The sequence below is a fragment of the Erythrolamprus reginae genome, chromosome 6 (assembly GCF_031021105.1).
Source record: "Erythrolamprus reginae isolate rEryReg1 chromosome 6, rEryReg1.hap1, whole genome shotgun sequence".
Classification (NCBI taxonomy): domain Eukaryota; kingdom Metazoa; phylum Chordata; class Lepidosauria; order Squamata; family Dipsadidae; genus Erythrolamprus; species Erythrolamprus reginae.
The window spans coordinates 75286970-75307685 of record NC_091955.1 but is presented as its reverse complement, the minus strand read 5'-3'; the positions used below and the strand labels follow the sequence as shown (position 1 = coordinate 75307685).

The window sequence follows — 20716 nt, the reverse complement described above, 5'->3', positions numbered from 1 at the left end:
TAATCTGTAAGTCACGTGTAGCCATTCACTCAATAATTTAGTTTTCTTACTCAGGCCAAATAAAAGCTTTTGCTTTGAAATATTTTAAAAACAGAATTTAATTGTAAATAAATACAATTATTATTTAATTAAAATAAGATTTAATTACTTGTCTTTTAAACATAATTACAGCTTTGTTACTGATTTAATGTATTAATGAAGCACCTGTATTACACATAATTTACATTTTAATAATTCAATAACTATCAGAGAACAATTTGTTTCCTGTTGCAATACAATATATCGATGCAATTTATGCATTTAAATTATGATTTTTCCAGAGTTATTTGCTTATTTCAAAATAAATTCTACATGTAGCAATAGAATCAAAATTTTCAAGTACAAAATGTAATTTTTGCCTATTTTCAAAGAATACTAAATCAAGTTCCAGTTGCTATAGGATATAATGTGCATTTCATTAGGCAGCAAATCAAAATATTAGCTACACTTCTAAATTTGTTTCCTGAAACAAGATGCCTTGACCTTTTGTGAAACAGGTTGCAGTAAACGGTCTGGGATGCTATGTCCCAACTCATTTAGCAAGAGATTCCAGTTCAGAGCCATAACTCCAGTTCTGCTAACCAAGGCAACCATACTTCAGAGATTCTTTGAACTTTGATATTGCTACATAATGGCCATCTTGGCTTCTGTTATATACAGGGTGTGTTAGCAGACCTCAAACAAACCCAGGCGGGTGACATGGGAAGACAGTCAGAGGGCTGCTCCAATACATTTATTTCCCTCTAAGTGGAAAAGTCACAGGACAGATGGAATGGAACAATAGTAATGTATTGTTTTTAAATGTTCCAGTAAAGAAACGTAAGTGCAAAAACCATAAACTACTTTGGATTTTTGTTCATATGCACGTTACAGCACACCAGTTTGTTCTTGGTTTCTCTGCATCACAGACGATCATCAGTAGCCAGAAATGCATTAGGAAGGGTGGGAATAAGGATAGATTTCAACCAGACACTCAAACAAACTAGTAACTGTAAATACCTTTCAAATGCCAGAGTATATTTTTAATGACTAATTAAGACTTTTAGCTCAAGAGATAATTAACAATACTGAAAACACTTTCTATTTTGGGGAGAAGCAGACCATAATAAAATATTGGAGATGGGGTGTGTCAAACATTTGCTTGTTATATTTTAAGGCATTCCATCATTCAGGCTTAGCACTTCGTGAAAATGTGGTTCATTTATGCACACTTACAGAATACTTAAAATCTTTTATGGTCTTATGGAAATTAATATTATTGATGAAATTGACCAAACTCTGAAAATGTATGCATTGTTCAATACATTAGGGAGCTAGTTTTTATTTTCTTTTTTTAAAAAAAATCTAGAAGGATATGTTTCTAATCATTCATTGCTAAGTTTCTCTATAAGACTAATGGGTTTTTGAAAAAAAAAGGAGTAAATATCAGCCTTTTGAAACAATGTCATGTTGTGGGTTGTTTAGCTATAACTCCCCTTCAATTTATCAGCACTTTGTTATCACGTGAAAAGTTAGGTGTTTAGAATTTATTCATTTTTATATATTTTACATCTTCTATATACTGAATTCATTGTAACTCTCAAGAAGAAAATTTTATAACAAGACCACAGTGATACAATCTGCTACTACCCAAAGGTTACATTTGCAAATGATGGTAACTGGATAGCTATTAGGAGAAAAAAAAGGCGAGAGTCAGTATAATAACATCTAGTAGCTTGCCTGGACAAAATGATGCCCATTCATTTCAAATAAACAGCATTCCCTTTTGTTCTCAGTTCTTTTTCCTGCTACTCCTATTTTCAATTCTTAAATCATGGAACAAACGGAATGATTGCACCTATCCCAAAATGTTTTGGTGCTTTGAATTTTCCTACAACATGGAGACACAGATCAGCATTCACTGAATTCTGAATGGTTACCAAAAATATACATAAAAATAACCCTTGTAATTTACAAGATTATGTACTATTGAAAGTTATGCAGGGTGGCATAATTTAGATGGAAAGAGGGCATGAATCCAGTCCCATCTTCAGCTTCACCCTGGATATTTTTAGGACAGCATTTACCCAAGTCAAAGATACCACATTTTATATAAGGTGATGTAATTACATAATTGTCTAAATTCTATACAATGAATTCTATACAAAATGAATATATTTCTGTGCAAAGCTGCTGCTTTTAGAGAATACTTCATATGGCTCAAGAAATTCAGGAAAGCATGTTGCAAGTTTGTACATCTGCATTGAAGAAAGATAAAGACTAGACAGCGCTTTTAAGGAAAAGATAAACATATCTCCACCAAGGGCAACACCGTTAGTCGCTAAATGAAGATTCACTATCAGAACTTCCTTCTGCATTTGTCTCATCTCCCCATGCAGGCACCGGAGCGTCGGGTGTTCTGAAACACAAAGGTAAGATGTCTTTAGGCATTCAGAACCTTAAGAAGTGACTTCATATAGGTGCAAAAATGATTTCTGAGAAATTGGATAATAGCTGTGCTCATATAGTATGTTTAATCATATTTAACAGATTAACAGCATTGGAAGGGACCTTGTAGGTCATCTAGTCCATAAATGTGCAGTGTTCCCTCGATTTTCGCGGGTCCGAACTTCGCGAATAGCCTATACAGTACCACGGTTTTTCAAAAAATATTAATTAAAAAATACTTTGCGGTTTTTTTCCTATACCATGGTTTTTCCCACCCAATGACGTCATATGTCATCACCAAACTAATAATTTTTGCAAATAAATAACAAAAAAAATAATTATTGTTAATAAATAATTATGTTTATAAATATCAGGATCATTAAGTGTCTTATTCCATGGTGAGTACCAGTAATAATGATAAGTAAATGGTTGTTAAGGGAATGGGAAATGGTAATTTAGGGGTTTAAAGTGTTAAGGGATGGCTTGTGATACTGTCCATAGCCAAAAATGGTGTATTTACTTCCGCATCTCTACTTCGCGGAAATTCGACTTTCGCGGGCGGTCTCAGAACGCATCCCCCGCGGAAATCGAGGGAACACTGTAATTATAATAATGCAATAAATGCAATTATAAATGTAATTCTACTGTACATCAGGGTTCTCCAACCTGAGCCGTGGCCCACTACTAGGCTGTGGCCTATTTGGAACTGGGTGGCTGGAGCACTTGCATGCATGATGGCAGCTCAACCTGAGCACAGCTCAACTTGCACAAACATGTGCACCAGCCCGCCACTTGTGTGGCCCAGTTTCTCTCCCACTCCCCCAGTTGGGTTGCCAAGCCATAATTTAATTAACCGCCCCCCAATCCAATTAAAGTCAAACAAATAACATTATGGTCCAGCGTATTGTGTGAACCAGGTCACCACCTACCTACAGTCATCAACTATATGAAATTAATCAATGAAATGCTTGCTAGGCAATAAAAGCATCAGTACTAGAGGTATGCCATAAAGAGATGGGGATACAGTGGAGGAAACCGTTATATAAAAGTTTTTGCCCTGGATGTGAAATCCAGGAAGGCTAGATAACCGGTATTGTGAAATGGCTTAAGTACGCAAATTGGAAGGTTCCAAGTTCACATCTTGCTTAGTTTAGGTCAACTTTTAGTTGACTTCACAATTCTGTAGTAAGGAGGTAGCACTGGTTGATTTCATAGAGCTGTTGGCAGGCTCACTGAGCATTCCAAGAACACTTCATAAATCCAAACTACTATGACTATTTCCACATAATTGAAAAGAATATTTCTCAACCAGTCGGGTCAGCTGTACAACTTTTGTTCTTCTGAGGACTGTATTATCTCAGGATAAATCCTGGGAATTGGGAAAATGCATGTAAATATCAGCTCCATTTAGGTTCCACGTAAATAATGTTTAAGCAAAGCAGACATTGCTACTTACTCAAGAAGATCTGGGTTTAATCCTTCAGAAATCATTTTGTTTCTTATTGCCATAACAGGAACACCCTATGGAGGGAGGGGGGAAAGATTGTGAGAAGTTCAGAACATAGGAGTCCTATCCCAAACATAAGCACCAATAAAAACTTTAAGAGGTCCTGGAGACAATTAACATTGATTACTAATGACAAATTTTATTTTGATTGATTTATAGGCAGTCTCTTCAACCTGCTACTTATTTATTTATTATTTATTTATTTATTTATTGGATTTGTATGCCGCCCCTCTCCGTGGACTTATGCTGCTAGAGTTTGATGGCAGCTATGATGAAAGCCAGTAATACAAAAAAAAGGAGATATCCTTTTCCATTTCAACACAATTCCAAACAATTTATTACAGGATCCATAAGGAAAGACTTGCCTTAATTTTTTTTAAATCCCAGTATGATAGACATTGGATACAATTAGCTCAGAACTACTTTTTAGGCATTACCTATATCTGTTGCATGATGTGGGCCAAAGTTAAGTATCACTGTAAAAGCAGCTGGAACTTGGCAAGATGATGACAGAAGGGAAGCCAATGGAAACCAAACAGCTAATGTAGCAAGGAAAGTACAAAATTGGCACACTGCAAATAAGCACTAGACCAAAATTCAACCCAATTTTCCCCAAGATCCTACCATCATTTTAACCTTTTAAATAATCTTAGAGGTCTGAATGCCACCAGGTCAGATGAGATGAAAGAATCACTTAATGCAAACCAGAATATGAAAGACTTATGTTCCCAAAGCATCATGAAGCAGTGTTTTATATTTATCTAAGATATATTTATCACAAATGAACAATATTGCTTATTCTACCATAAAACATGGTTCAAAGGCATCATTAAAACCTATCTATCAACTCTCTCTCTCTCCCCCCCCCACCTACCTACCTACCTATCATTAGAACTTTATTTTCCAATTGTGTGACAGTATAATATAAGCCATGCTACCACTGAAATCAGTTTGTCTTAGAAAATGGTAGCGGTAGCAAGATTCCAGAGAGAGATGACATAATAGAATAATATCATAACAGAATTGCTTAAGATCGCCTATACTAGAAGACAGATAATGGCTAGTTGCAGTTGGTAGAAAAGAACTCTAGTTTCATATTTGTTGTGGTTCCGTCTGAGGCCCCTCAGGGAACGGCTGATCTTCTGTCGGTTTCCAGCTCAGAGGGAGAGGATGAGGAACAGGAGGTGCAGGCAGACGAGGAGGAGGAATCCCAGGCTGAAGAAGAGGGAGGACAGCCAGAGTCCCCCCAGAGGGAGCTCTCCCCAGCAAGCAGCCTGGATTCCTTAGAGGAAAATGCACAAGCCATAATTGATCTGCGACAGAGAAGAGCTACACAGCAAAGGGACCAATTGGCTAGGTACTTTCAGCATTAAAGAGGCAACAGCTGGGTTTGGGTGTGGTGCTCTTTGGAAAGGCTAAAAGGCAGACCCACCCTTCCTGGCTTGTGGAGTTTTATCTTTGAGAGTCTTGGGACCTGGCTGTGAACTTTGGCGTCTTGGAATCCTGGTTTGTGCCTTTGACTACTGAAACCTTGGGGTGGGTGTGCCAGCAAGAAGCTTGCTGTATTGTCTGGACATCAGGACTCTGCTGTAAAGTATTATAGCCTGTCTGTTGGGAAGAACAGGTTTTCCTCTGTGTTTATTTTTTCCAGCTATAAAGTACTTTTGCTTTTACCAGAGTGTCTGGCTGTTTTTTCCAGTTGGTGTTGAGGTCTGGGGGAACCCAGACAGAACATATTAAATCATAGTTTTAGATGATGGTCTAGTCCCATGATGGCAAACCTATGGCATGTGTGACAGAGGTAGCATGCAGAACTCTCTCTGACGGCATGAGCGTTGTCGCCCCAGGTCAGATCTCCATGGCGTTTTTTTCGTGGGCTTCTGTTTCCCTGTAAACAATGAAACAGAAGCTCACAAAACAAAAAGATCTTACTTCTTGCCACGCTACCAGTGTTGGCATGCCCCGCCTCCCACTGGTCAGCTGATCTTCAGGTCTCTGTTGCATGTGTGTATGTTCATGCATGTGCGTATGCATGTTCATGCATGTTCATGCATGTTCAGCGATGGGCCAACATTTCCGGCACTACCGGAACGGGCCGGGAGCACAGCACTGCTGCTCCCAAAGGCCATGACTCGCTCGAGGCGCCATCGCCACGCTGAGAGATACCTGCAGCGTGGGAAAGCAGAAAGCAGGCCACACGCAAAAACCCAGTAGCTGAATCTCGCACGAGGATGCGTGCATGTGAAGGGTTTTTTTTGCTTGTACGCAAGCGCAGAAGCAAAAAGGCCTGGAAACCGGAAAATAAGGTGACAGTGGCTGCTCTGTTGCAAGCAGCCTGTCTATTCTGCTCATGGCAGCTCTGCTGTGAGTGGCAACTCCGTCCATGCTCCCATCCGCTCGCCCACTTCACCAGTAATTGTGCTGGTTACACATGGATGGCTACATGCTCCATTTCTGCCACCACAACCGCGTTCCCAGCATTCCGGGGCATGGCACATCCCTGTGCATGTGCATACCTGGGAAAGACCATGTTGCATGAAGAGCAGCTGCAGAGAGCAGTTTGGCTGGTGTACATGCATGTGACAGAACACAGAAGAGCAGCTGGCAATGGCGCACCTGCCCCTAGAGAGGGCTCTGTGCGCCACCTTTGGCACAAATGCCATAGCTTCATATCATGGCTCTATACCAGTGGTTCTCAATCTGGGAGTCAGGACTCCTTTGGGGAGGTTGAACGACCATTTCACAGGGGTCACCTAAGACCATGGGAAAAGACAAATTTCCCATGGTGCTAGGAAGTAAAGCTTCTATTCTTGCGCCTTGGAACATATTTTTACAATCCGACCAATCAGGCATTTACAGTGGGGGGGGGGGTGTCCCCCTCTGACCTTCTTGCCAATCAGCTTAAAGCTCTGTGTGGGAGAACTGGTGCTAGACTTATGGTTGGGGGTCACCACAATATGAGAAACTGTATTAAGGGGTCATGGCATTAGAAAAGTTGATAACCACTGAGTCTAGACTACTCTTACGTTTGTATTTATATGAAAGTTACACATTATCAGTACTGTATCCTTTCATGTTGCAAAGATAAACTCCATCAGCTGAATAGAAAGATATAACTTGAATCAGTGATGTTAGCTCCGATGTGCCAGGGCTCCCATTCAGGCAGGAGGGAGGTCTCAGTGGTCACCAACCTCGGAATTACTGAACACTGGAAGCAGAATTGGAAGCCTTGTGGGGCACTGACGCTTAAATAATAATAATAATAATAATAATAATAATAATAATAATAATAATAATAATTTATTAGATTTGTATGCCGCCCCTCTCCGAAGACTCGGGGCGGCTCACAACAACAATAAAAACAGTATTATACAGGCACAAATCTAATATTAAAAAAATGAAAAACCCTATCATAATTAAAACCAAACAGCACATACATACCAAAACATAAATTATAATAAGCCTGGGGGAAAGGTGTCTCAAATCCCCCATGCCTGGCAGTATAGGTGGGTCGTAAGTAGTTTACGGAAGACAAGGAGGGTGGGAACAGTTCTAATCTCTGGGGGGCAGTTGATTCCAGAGGGCCGGGGCCGCCACAGAGAAGGCTCTTGCCCTGGGACCCACCAGACGACATTGTTTAGTCAATGGGACCCGGAGAAGGCCAACTCTGTGGGACCTTATCAGCCGCTGGGATTCGTGCGGTAGCAGGCGGTTCCGGAGGTATTCTGGTCCAATGCCATGTAGGCTAAATGGTTAAACGGCTGTTAAGTGATAGCGTGGGCGCAGCAGTGGGCATGTGCACAGTGCGGAGAGCTAATGAATTGTGGCTTGGGGTGGCATGACGGCGGTAGAGGGGTGGAGTTACGGGATGGGGCATATGTCAGCTTTAAAAGGTGGCAGGAGCATTGGTTGTTTGCTGCTGAAATTATATGTATTTGAATACACAGCGAATGGTTGTTAATTAGTGTGGACAGTTTTGGAATAAAGAATTAGTCTGCAAAATGCTGCAGTTGTCTTTCCGCTAGCTTGTCGGAACCTGACAAGTGATAGTGAAATTAGTGTTAAAACTATTCTCAGCAATTACTTTCACTAATCTTACAGCATATTTATCCCAATTTTTTTTGATAAACTATCTTTCCCCTACAGTTTCAATGATATATTTTAGCCAATTATGCATATGAAGGGGAAAAGGCTTTTCTACTAAAATTCTATCTATATTTGTGATCATTCAACACTAAACATTCGCCTTTCATATTCATATTCTCCCGGGAACAATCTGAAGTTAAAGGTCTCTGTTAGAGATGTTCCAAGAGAAGCTGTGGTTCTGCTGACAAAGTTCAAATAGAACATTCCTTTGACAGATGGACGGACAGGAAGGAAGGAAATCTTATTTCTAAGGTTTATTGGAGGTTGAAAAGGGTGGAAGAAACCTTGATTTCTAAATTAACAGTAGTTAAAAGTAGTGTGGTTGATTTAGGCATGGAATCCAAGTACTTTGGAGCCAAGGTAAGTACAATATTTTACAAAGAAGGGGCTAAAAATCTACTGTTCATAGAAGTATCTCTGTACTGGTGTCATTGAGGAAAGCAAGAGAGTGGTCCAGACTAACATGGCAATAGCCATGCTGTTGTGGTGATTAACATTTTCCCTTGCATATCTGTATTTGGGGCTCTTTACCCTAATATAAAACTAACTATCTCCAATAAAAACAATTACACTCAGCAGTTTAAGAGTGGGAATTTACAGAGCTGTCATTACTGTCAGCACACAATTTTTTTATGACTAGGAGTCACCATCTGTCACATGGAAAACGTAACCTGAAATACAGAGATTAAATTGTGGCGGCGGTGGCAGTGCTCTGATATTCAGAACTTCTTTCTTATGTCTTACAAATTTATTTATTTATTTATTATTTAGATTTGTATGCCACCCCTCTCCGAAGACTCGGGGCGGCTCACAACAAGATATGACAAATCATAAATAATTCAGATAGCTTTAAAATATTTAAAGATTTAAAAGAACCCCATATACTAACAGACACACACACAAGCATACCATGCATAAAATTGAACAAGCCCGGGGGAGGTGTTTCAATTCCCCCATGCCTGATGGCAAAGGTGGGTTTTAAGGAGTTTACGGAAGGCAGGAAGAGTAGGGGCAGTTCTAATCTCTGGGGGGAGTTGGTTCCAGAGGGCCGGTGCCGCCACAGAGAAGGCTCTTCCCCTGGGGCCCGCCAACCGACATTGTTTAGTTGACGGGACCCGGAGAAGGCCCACTCTGTGGGACCTAATCGGTCGCTGGGATTTGTGCGGCAGGAGGCGGTCCCGGAGATATTCTGGTCCAGTGCCATGAAGGGCTTTAAAGGTCATAACCAACACTTTGAATTGTGACCGGAAATTGATCGGCAGCCAATGCAGACTGCGGAGTGATGGTGAAACATGGGCATACCTAGGTAAGCCCATGACTGCTCTCGCAGCTGCATTCTGCACGATCTGGAGTTTCCGAACACTTTTCAAAGGTAGCCCCATGTAGAGAGCATTACAGTAGTTATTTAGTAATATTATGTTAGTATTTTCCATTTGTAAACAGTATACTGGGAAGGGGATCTAAAGCTGAAAATTCTCCACAAAATTGTAAAAGGAGAGAATTTTAAAGAAAGTTGTCATTTCAGAATTCTCCAGTAAAATATATGTTGCTAAACAGATGCCAAGTTATACTATTGTAGAAATGACCATAGGAAAAAATGGTTTATTAATAAGGTCAACATAACTTTTTGAAGCAGGAAGGAAAGCCTTACAAAGATTTCTTGGCATAGTTAAATAAGACATGTATAAAAACAAGTAATTTAGTATGTTTTAATTATGCATATATACAAGATATTTTCACCACTAAACACATGGCTACAGAATCAGTGCTCATTCCACTGCCAAAAAAAGAGTGATTCCAAGGATTGCTCCAAATACTGCACAACTGCCATCATCCTAACAAGCTAGCAAGATTTTCTCTAAGATCCTACAACAATGTCACAACAAAATATGATCTCTAAGATCCTACAAGAGTTCAATGGTGCCAACCATTGAAAAGGAATTAACAGGTGCTCAAGTTGCCTTCAGAAGGGGTGGAACTCACGTCCATGTTGCAAGTCTACGGTGGATCATGCAAAAGTCTTAAGAATATCAAAACAGTATCTATCGTTTGCTTTATTGACTATAACAAAGCCTTTGAGAAGCTGAGGGTTCTGAAAGTATTGACACATCTGGTCATTTTGTTGCAATTGCTGTACACAAATCAGAAAGCTGCTGTACAAACACCATATGGAGATCCCAAGTACAGTGGAACCCCGACATAAGAGCTGCTCTACTTAAGAGCAACTCGAGATAAGAGCTGGGAGGGGAGAGATATTTTTGTTCTACTTACAAGCCCAAATTCGAGATACAAGCGCCAAGGAGCTGTCTCCTGAAGCCAAACGCTAACTTCCGCGTTCGGCTTCAGGAGACAGCTGCGAAGCGGCGCGCGTGTTTTAAAAGGTTGCAGCCGGCCTGGGGGGGCTCGGGGGGGTGCTTGCAGCTTTCTTTCTTGCTCTTTTTCTTTCTCTCTTTTACCTTCCCTTCCTCTATTTCTTCTTTTCTTTCTCCTTCCCACCTTCTTCCCTCCCTCCCTCCCTTCACTCATTCCTCTCTTACTCTCCCCTTTCATAAGTTTCCTTGCTTCCTTCCTCTGTTCCTGTCCCTTCCCCCTTTCTTTCTTTCTTTCTTTCTTGCTCTTTTTCTTTCTCTCTTTTACCTTCCCTTCCTCTATTTCTTCTTTTCTTTCTCCTTCCCACCTTCTTCCCTCCCTCCCTCCCTTCACTCATTCCTCTCTTACTCTCCCCTTTCATAAGTTTCCTTGCTTCCTTCCTCTGTTCCTGTCCCTTCCCTCTTTCCTTCCTTCCTTCCCACCCTCCGTCCATTCATTCACCCATTCCTCTCTTGATCGCTTAAAGCCGGTCCCTGGTGCAAAAAGGGTTGGGGACCTCTGTCCTACAGGATTGGGTGGCAGAGAAGTTGAACATATGTAAATTTAAAAGTTTAAGAAAGTTTACAAGTTAAGTGAAAGAAACTTCATTATTCATTTATATGTACATGTACATTTCTTCATTAAAAACATGTCTTTCTGCATAATTTAGACTAACTTTGTGAGTTTTTTGAGGGCTGGAACCAATTAAAATTATTTACATTAATTCCTATGGGGAAAAGTCGTTCGAGATAAGAGCTGCTCGACTTAAGAGCCCAGGTCCAGAACGAATTAAACTCGTATCTCGAGGTACCACTGTAGTTCAAGATTTAACAAGGCAAGGCTTCATTCCTTCAACTTTCTCATTTGAGCTAGAACTTGAAGAATCAAAGATTAAAATAAAGATTGGAGGAAGGAATATTAACCATCTTCAGTATGCTGACAACACAAAACTCTTCTCAGAAACCAAAGAAACCCCTTTAATCAAAAGATTAAAGAAGAAAGCAAGAAATTTGGCTTCTTCCTGAGCATCAAAATGACCAACATCAAATGACCATTGCAGGGAATGGAAATGTCAAAATAATTGACAATGAAGAGATCAATTGTCTGCAAAAATTCATTTTCCTGGTATTGCAGATTGATCAAAGCAGTGAAGGCAGCCCAGAAATAAAGCATCAAGTCACACTAGGTTGTACAGCATTAATGATCATGAATTGAATATGGAAAAGCAATGGCATCAACCAATTTTAAGATATGTATGCTGCCTGGGAAATTCTGAGAGTTGAAGACCACGCATCTTAAAGTTGCCAAGATTCAAGAAACACTGTTTTGAACTGCTATTGTGTTCCTAATTCAGAGTTTTTAACTCTGTCCTTTGGGAGTTGGGCAGCATATAAATTTAATAAAATAAAATAAAACTAAACTATTGTAAGGCTTAAAAATTAAAACCACATCAAAATTTTCTCACTTAGGTTTTAATCCCAGGAACTGTCAAGGATAGAATGGGTAAGATGAAATGCTACAAATTATTTACTTGCCAATAACTTTATCTAACAGAGAGATAATGCTAACAAGATCGATAATTCACTAAAAATGGAATTGTATCACATACTGTAACTAATGTAAGAGAAATTATATCCCTGGATTTAGTTAATGGTTAGCTTAAGATTTATGAAACCGATGGAGAGACTATTCCAAATGACAGGTCATTTCCAGACTCACCTTTACATTATTACACTAAACCCTTATATGGCTTAGGGCCTGGCTATTTACCGGACCGTCTCCTGCCACATACCTCCCAGAGACCAATAAGATCACACAGAGTCGGCCTTCTCCGGGTCCTGTCGACTAAGCAATATGGGTTGGCAGGACTGTGGGGGAGGGCCTTCTCTGTAGCTGCCCCGGCTCTATGGAATGACCTCCCCACTGATATCCATACTGCTCCCACTCTACTGGCCTTCTGAAAGGCCATCAAGACTTGGCTTTGCTGGCAGGCCTGGTGGCTGTGAATTTTAACATATGGTATGTATGTTGTTGATAGATGGGATTTATGGGTTTTACAATGGGGGTTTATAAGTTTAGTACAGGGGTTTTATAATTGGGGTTTTTATAGTTTATTATTGATATCTGACTTCTTTCTATTACTGTATTATATTTGTACTGTTGTAAGACGCCCTGAGTCCTACAGGATTGGGTGGCATAGAAGTTAATTAATTAATTAATCAATCAATTAATTAATTAATTAAATAACCATTGTATTCTGTATCAACTTAAAATTGGAAAGTTGTCTTTTCTAAGGCTCTGTGTTGGCCTGGTTACTGCTACAGAGAGCTCTTCTGCTTTTATTCAGAAATTTACACCAGACGTTTGAACTTATCACACCCATCTTAATAACAGCTCTATATGGACATCTGCCATTACCAACATTGCTTCACACACTTTACTGGAACTGTAGTAAAACCAATTCCTTGGTTATCAGATTAGAACATATTCATTTTCTAAATGGTCGAACTATTAGAGCTCTTGAAAAAGACTCAGGAGCATTTGAGAGCGTATATGAGGACAGTATCTCTCTGCTTTATACTGAACTCCTAAAAGTAGCTACTTTTTTCTAGCTACTCATTTAGAAGCCTGGAAAAGATTTAGAATTTCTTTAGCAAATAACCGTATTTTTCAGAGTATAAGACGCATCCTTTTCGTCCCTAAAAGAGGCTGATAATTTGGGTGCATCTTATACTCTGAATGTAGCTTTCCCCCACCCCAGCCCTAACTAGCTACTAACGATCTTCCCAACTCTTACCTTGCAAGCTCTTTCATTGTTTCTCTCTGCAAAGAATGTTTTCCAAGCCCTAAGTCTTTGCAGAGTTTTTTTTCATTGCTCTAACTCGCTCCAAATAAATTTCTTTCTAGCCATAACCAGGTGCTAATGGTGTTCCCAGCTCTTACCAGCTAGCAAGCTCTTTCATGGTTTCTCTCTGCAAAGAATGTTTTCCAAGCCCTAAGTCTTTGCAGAGTTTTTTTTCATTGCTCTAACTCGCTCCAAATAAATTTCTTTCTAGCCATAACCAGGTGCTAATGGTGTTCCCAGCTCTTACCAGCTAGCAAGCTCTTTCATTGTTTCTCTCTGCAAAGAATGTTTTCCAAGCCGTAAGTCTTTGCAGAGTTTTTTTTTATTGCTCTAACTCGCTCCAAATAAATTTCTTTCTAGCCATAACCAGGTGCTAATGGTGTTCCCAGCTCTTACCAGCTAGCAAGCTCTTTCATTGTTTCTCTCTGCAAAGAATGTTTTCCAAGCCGTAAGTCTTTGCAGAGTTTTTTTTTATTGCTCTAACTCGCTCCAAATAAATTTCTTTCTAGCCATAACCAGGTGCTAATGGTGTTCCCAGCTCTTACCAGCTAGCAAGCTCTTTCATTGTTTCTCTCTGCAAAGAATGTTTTCCAAGCCCTAAGTCTTTGCAGAGTTTTTTTTCATTGCTCTAACTTGCTCCAAATAAATTTCTTTCTAGCCATAACCAGGTGCTAATGGTGTTCCCAGCTCTTACCAGCTAGCAAGCTCTTTCATTGTCTCTCTCTGTGAAGAATGTTTTCCAAGCCCTAAGTCTCTGCAGGTTTTTTTTCCATTGCTCTACTTGTTCCGAATGTTTCTTTCCAGGTGCTAATGAAATTTCCAGATCTTACTGGCTTTCAAGCTCTTTCATTGTTACTCTCTCTGAATAAAGTTTTTTTTAAAGCCCTAACTAGGGGATAAAATAATGTGCTGAAGCTGATTTGATGCTAGCCAGATTAATACCTAGTAAGCAGATTCTTTTCCTTATCTCCCCTCCAAAAAACTAAGGTGCATCTTATACTCCAAAATACGGTAATACTAGGATTGCATGAAGCCCAGAGCATTTTTTCCAAATCAAGGTCAGAACATGCACCCCTGCATAAACATAGTTTCAAAACTTATATCCAATGAACAGGTATTCAAGCAGTAGTAATGATTCAAAGAATTTGTCCTACTTGTCATACCAACGCTCCTCAGTATGCATTATATGCGCTAAATTGTTAGTATTAGGTGTACACTTTCCTCATTTATTATTTTTGAAATAGGCTAACCACGCAGACAAGAATTCAGCATCTTTTATTCTACTTTCCAGGCACAGACGTTTCATTATACATCCGAGTTGCATAAATCATTAAAAACTGTGTTGCTATTCCAAGTATGGAAATTCTTAAAACTTTTATTCTGCCCTAGAGCAGTGATTTTCAACCTTTTTTGAGCCGCAGCACATTTTTTACATTTACGAAACCCTGGGGCACATTGAGCGGGGGGGGGGGGGGGGGGTTGTAAAAAAAGTTTGGACAAAAAAATTCTCTCTCTCTCTGTTCCTCCCTTTCACTCTATTTCTCTCTCCCTCTTTCTCTCCCTTCCTTCCTCTTTCTTTTTCTCTCTCCATCCCTCTTTCTTTCTCTTCCTTCCTCTCTTTTTTGCTCTTTCTCTCTCCCTCCCTCTATGTCTTTCTCTCTCTCTCTCTCTCCTTCCCTCCCTTTCTCTCTCTCTCTTGCTTGCTTTCTCTCTTGCTCTCTCTCTCTCTTGCTCTCTCTCTCTCTTTCTTTCTCTTATTCTCTTTCTCTCTCTCTTGCTTTCTTTCTCTCTCTCTTGTTCTCTTTCTCTCTCTCTCGCTCTTTTGCTTTCTTTCTCTCTCTTGCTTGCTTCCTTTCTCTCTCTGAGCTTCGCGGCACACCTGACCATGTCTCACGGCACACTAGTGTGCCGTGGCACACTGCTTGAAAAACACTGCCCTAGAGGGTACATATTTAAGTTAGAGCATACTATCAGCAATGTTGGGTGTCTATTCCTCAGTCTAAGGACTGAGTACAAAAAACAGCAGGCCATTCCTCTCTCCTACTCTTGCTGAAACAACAATTGCTCAATGAGGGCAAATATGCCTCCCCTTGAAGGGACATCTCACATAAACCTGATGCATTTAAAAGCATCAAATGAGCAATCTCATTTCAGCTACCATCTCATTTGTCAGTCCCATTAATAGTTCAGACCAGAAAACAATGTCTTGTATCCCTTAAGACTTAAGGGATATTTCAATCCTCCTTGCTTGTGTATTAGTTCTTGTCTATAGTATTTCCCTCAAGGCCATTTCCCCTTGTTCATGCTCCAGTGAACAACTCTGGCCTCTTTTATATCATCATGTGTATCCAGAAAAAGGAAGACCACAAAGGCTTACATTTTCATATGATTTTTACCATTACTGAAAGAACTGTAACACCATATTGCATTTCAAGATTAGAGCTTCAAAAGCAAAAGATGTTTCAGAGTCCACATTGGCTTTACAAGCCTACAACTTGTTAAATCAAATATCATTTTCACTATGGTTGTAATGGGTAGCTGTATGCTTCCAGCAAAACTCTGAAGAGTGACAAAGCAAATGTCATGTGCATCAAAATTGCTTTGTCATCATATCCTACATTTATGGATTATTTTCATTTTAAACTTTAGTTTATTCAAGTTGAACTCTTGCTCATATTTTGCACATGTTTCAGAATCAGAAGGCATTAAAAAGAAAACTGTTGGCTCTGTCAAGGCTTGTCTGTTTCCACCAGAAGCTCGTTTGTGAGAAAGTAATAAAGCCAAAAGCAAATTCTATGGGATAGAATAAATGAAATGCAACTGATTTTCTGGGACAACCATTGCCAGCACCGATGGGAAGAAAATTAAAGCTAAACTGATTTTTAAGGTGGCTATCACAAAAAAACACTGTTGGACTAAAACAATCACAGAAACAATGGGAGAATTTTTTTTTTACAAATTTTTTTTTTTAGTAATTCATGATTGTGCAGACAGTACACACAAACACACACACAGCACATAATGAAAAATCAGTATTTTTAGAAATGATGGATAATCATGCTTTGGCTACAGGAAGACATAGAGGAAAATTGGGTCTCAATATTTATGTCTCAATCAATCTTTATCCAAATTTCTATGCTAAAAGCATGTACAATTCAACCTACATTCACAATTAATCTCAAAAGACAAAGTTTACTTTAAGAGACACATCAGGATAGAAGTCCAAATGTTTATGATAAAGCCTGTAAAATAAATATGACTTACCACTTGAACCATTTTGAGATATCTGGCATAGCGTGGATCCTTTGCTACAGTGATGACATTGTCACCAGTTCCATTTGCCTTCTGTTGCCCCAACTCAGGTACACTGGTCTGCAATACAACAAACAGTGCATACTAGTCTTTACAAGTTCCCAGATATTACTATATTTGGATATCACATTAAGTTAAAAAAAAAAAAGCTCTACCAGCAACTTATACATGAAGTTTGATTGGTCTTGCTTGGCTCCTCCTGCCAGGGCAGCAGTTAAACAAACCTGAATAGCAATGCCTGTGAATCAGGAATTCTATTTCTGTCCAGATACTGAATTACTTTTTGAGATGTTTAGTCAAGCTTACTTGACTGCAAAAAGCTACGCAGGGTTGGACTTACTTGGGATCTTGGTGCAGGGAAGGGTGTGTGTGTGTGTGGATCTGCCCTACTACTTACCTTTGAACAATTGCAGCCATGCCTTTTCCCCCCCAATATATTTTATTAAATTTTCTTAAAATAAACAATACTGACAAACATACATTTAACATAAAAGTGGGGTTGTTTCTTCCCCGCTTATTCTTGAAGTAAAATTTCAATACAAAAAAGAATACATTCAAAAAGGTTTAAAATCAACTTATTACTTTAAATGAAAAGAAGAAATTTAGATAACTTTTTATATTAAATCTTCATACATTGTAATTCATAACTCTTAAATCTTATCCCTAATAAACCTAACATAACACTTAAATCATAGCTCTACTAATACAATACTATTATTTATTTATTTATTTATTTATTTTTACTGTTAGTGTTAATATTTCTTCTTGTTTATCCATATATACACGCTGAAATGGATATGATGACAAGACGGTTAAAAGATCAAGAAGAAACTGAATTTTATGAGATATGGAACAAAGTGAACAATTGCAGCCATGCCTTGCACACCCCAAACATCTGCCCTGCTGGTTGATTTTTTTCTGCAGCTGGCAAGGCTTTCCTGAAGGCCTCTGAAGCCGATAACAGAACTCTGGAGAAATACAGAACTGTTTTCAGTTGCAGTGGTCTTCAGGAAAGCCTTGCTGGCCTTGTGGGCTGCAGAAGTGGTTTCTGAAGGCACCTGACAGGGGCAACACACACAAATAAAGTGAGTCAATGGAAGACACACGACATCCCCCCTGGGATAAGACCTGGTGCCTTTTTTGGTGGCAAAAAAATAAGTCAGTGTCTTATTTTCGGGGAAACAGGTAGAAAATCAAGGAATAGCTATTTCTGTATTATTTGACTAGTTTCCAGAATTAATGAGACCAAACAAACAGCTTGCATCAACAATTTGGTCATTTTCAAATAATTCTGATTTTCTTGACCTTTGAATACAGCCAAATTTTGCTATAGAAAGGCAAGTTTACCTCCACGTTAGGTGATACATTTGTTGTCTGTTGATCAACCAATGTTTCTGACACAGAGCCATTCATAACACTGGTGTTTGAGATCTCATCTTCTAGGCCAGGCACAGACGATAACTGAAGATGGGACACATTACAGATTAATGATATTAATGATATATTTCATCCATAAAACAACATCTGATAAACATTTCTCTTCTATCCAAGTTTCAGAATGTATAGTTACATGACAGTTACATGATGCTTGGACTGTCAGACTTTACATATGCCCAAATTTTTACCACCTCTTTGTACTACTGAATGTATCTACTTCTTTTCTGTTCTTGTTTACTTTCCTTAATACTAAAAATGTATGTGCTTATTTTGGTTGGTAGACAAACATGATCTAAATGAAATCTATCCTCAGAATTTTATAAATTATATATTTAGGAATGTTTAAACTATCACATAAAAAGAGGCATATCAGGAACAAACCTTTGCGTCCAGAATATTGAGCAAAGTTTCAATTTGTTGAATACGGAGGGAAAGTGCTGACAATTTCTGGGAATAAGGAAAAGAAATATTACTCAACAATTTCCTCAGTATCATTTAACTCCTCCACATTTTCCATCTAGTAATACTTAGCTCTTTTCTCATCACCCCAATCCATCTCCTTGAAAAGCAAACGTATTGCTTCAATCTTTTGGAGACTAATATGAAACATACTGAACAATGATCTTTTAAGTGCTATTATAAAGATGGTTTGAAATAATTGAAATAATTGATTACACTGATATATTAAATCAACTGAATTGATTCAGCTGATTTAATATATTACTATGCTAATATTCATTCCATTAACAAATAACATGACACAAATTACTGTTAATACTATGTACTTAACTGGTTGGGTTGGCAATATATAAACAAACTATCTATGTATGGATGATTATATTTTTTCTTAATTTTTTTTAACTTTTTCTTGGTGGAGAATGAGAATTGAAATGATTTCTGTACTAAGGATGTATTACAGAGAAACTGGAACCCACTGGCTTTGAAAATTTATAGTATGGCATGTACTACCTCTTCACAAATAGTTGAAAATCGATTCAGGAACTGAACTGTGTGAACCACAAATTGGTTTAGAAACGCCACTGTTCTTTTTTGTTGGATAGCTGGAACCTGCATTACATAAAGGAAAAGAAGAAAAAAACACTCAAGAAAAATAAATTAACTACATAGTCAATTCATTGCCATTTCCTTGGCAAGATTTTTCACAAGTGGTTTGCCAATGCCTCCTTCCTAGGGCTGAGAGCAGTGACTAGCTGCGTTTGTGCCAAAGATGAGACTAGAACTCAGGATCTCCCAGTTTTTAGACTGGCCTTAACCATCACACCAAACTAGCTCTTGTAATATCTCTCTAATATGAAGCAAATACAGTTTCAAACATTTACATTCAAACTCTGAGATTGGCCAAATATTTGAGTGATAATTTATTATTTGAAAGCAATGTGCCAAGATGCACGAAAATATAACTTATCTTTTATCAAATGTGCAGTTTGTTAATTTTTCAGCAATTGAATAAGCATATCCTTTTATCAGAAGTGTACATTAAAACACGAAGGAGTAACAGAATGAGACAGTCAAGTTTACAAATATAAAAATGAATAATTTCTGAATTTAAGCCAAACTATGTATTAATGACGTTGAATAAGTAAGAGTAGTAAATCTCAGATCCTGAAATTAGTACAGGAAACATTTTAGAAGTACATTAGAGTTTCACAACACTGTTTTTATAGACTGCTGTCAGAGAATGAACTAGACTAAAAACCATATCCTACATGTCTTAGTGCTTCTGTAATTAATGAGAAACAACGCAAGGAATTTGTTCATGGTCAAATTGACAATCCACAGCAAACTCTAAATCTAGCATGCCTTTGCAAGAGAAATGATTAATATATAAGCAGAAAAACACATCAACACAAAATTTCCCATGTCATAGCTTATCTACAGAAGTTGGCAACAACCATTTTAATGAAAAATAAGGAAATGTTAAGCCATTTATTTCATTTATTTTTATTTATTGAGTAACTCAGTTTTAAAGGTCAGCTATACTGACAATAAGTATTTATTATACAATGCTTAATCAATAAAATTGAATGCCTTATCAATGACTTTTTCCCCTTGCCATTTATGTTGAATTTTTTTTCTTTTATAGAATCAAACACTAAGATCTTTTCAATATGAAACGTTTGGAAATTTTTGAGATTTGTCTAGGGAAATTTTTAAGGACTTTGTTTAGTTTAATTTAAATTTAAAGCGATCTTAAAAAGAGTTTCAAACTCTTTTAAGTTTACCTATATTAAATTTCCTTACTCTGCTGTCAGAAATTGTGTGACATCCCCCCTCGATATTTGTGGGCCTGCTGTGAAATGTTACCGCAAGGAGGTGGCTTTTTAACGTGATGGGGAAGGCAACGGGCACCCAGAAGGGACCCTCGCCCGGTTCCTTCTCTTTCCCACCCGACGGGGGTGGGCTGTGGAAGCGGCCTGTGGAGACAGGCGAGAGTCGCTCCACGCATGCGCAAGACCAGGCCGCCCGCCAATACCTTGGTCAGGTCGATGCCCGAACCTACGAGAGGCAACCCGTCCTCGTCCATTCCCGGCGGCCTCTCTCACACAGCGTCGAATCCCCCGGCCGCAAATCTCTTCCCTAATCATCCCTCGCGACCTCTCTCACGGGAAGCTATTCCCGACGTCTCCTTCGCG

General features: G+C 38.8%; 1 protein-coding gene across 1 annotated transcript; it reads right to left on the bottom strand.

Annotated features, from left to right (window-relative positions):
- Positions 1-82: 82 nt before the first annotated feature.
- Positions 83-20716, bottom strand: WASHC3 (WASH complex subunit 3). Its single transcript, XM_070756298.1, has 7 exons — positions 20557-20716; positions 19032-19130; positions 18444-18509; positions 17973-18086; positions 16578-16685; positions 3923-3987; positions 83-2437 (listed from the first exon to the last, which is right to left on the bottom strand). The coding sequence occupies exons 1-7, from the start codon at positions 20605-20607 to the stop codon at positions 2353-2355; spliced, it is 588 nt and encodes a 195-aa protein (XP_070612399.1). The 5' UTR covers positions 20608-20716; the 3' UTR covers positions 83-2352.

What these genes read in the sequence shown, in the direction of transcription:
- WASHC3 (XM_070756298.1), bottom strand. Translation starts at nt 20,607, where the DNA reads ATGGACGAGGACGGGTTGCCTCTCGTAGGTTCGGGCATCGACCTGACC. An exon ending in TTTCAACTATTTGTGAAGAG is followed by an intron (nt 18,510 to 19,031) that starts GTAGTACATGCC and finishes CCTTATTCCCAG; the next exon opens with AAATTGTCAGCACTTTCCCT. An exon ending in TTAAACCCAGATCTTCTTGA is followed by an intron (nt 2,438 to 3,922) that starts GTAAGTAGCAAT and finishes TTTGTGTTTCAG; the next exon opens with AACACCCGACGCTCCGGTGC.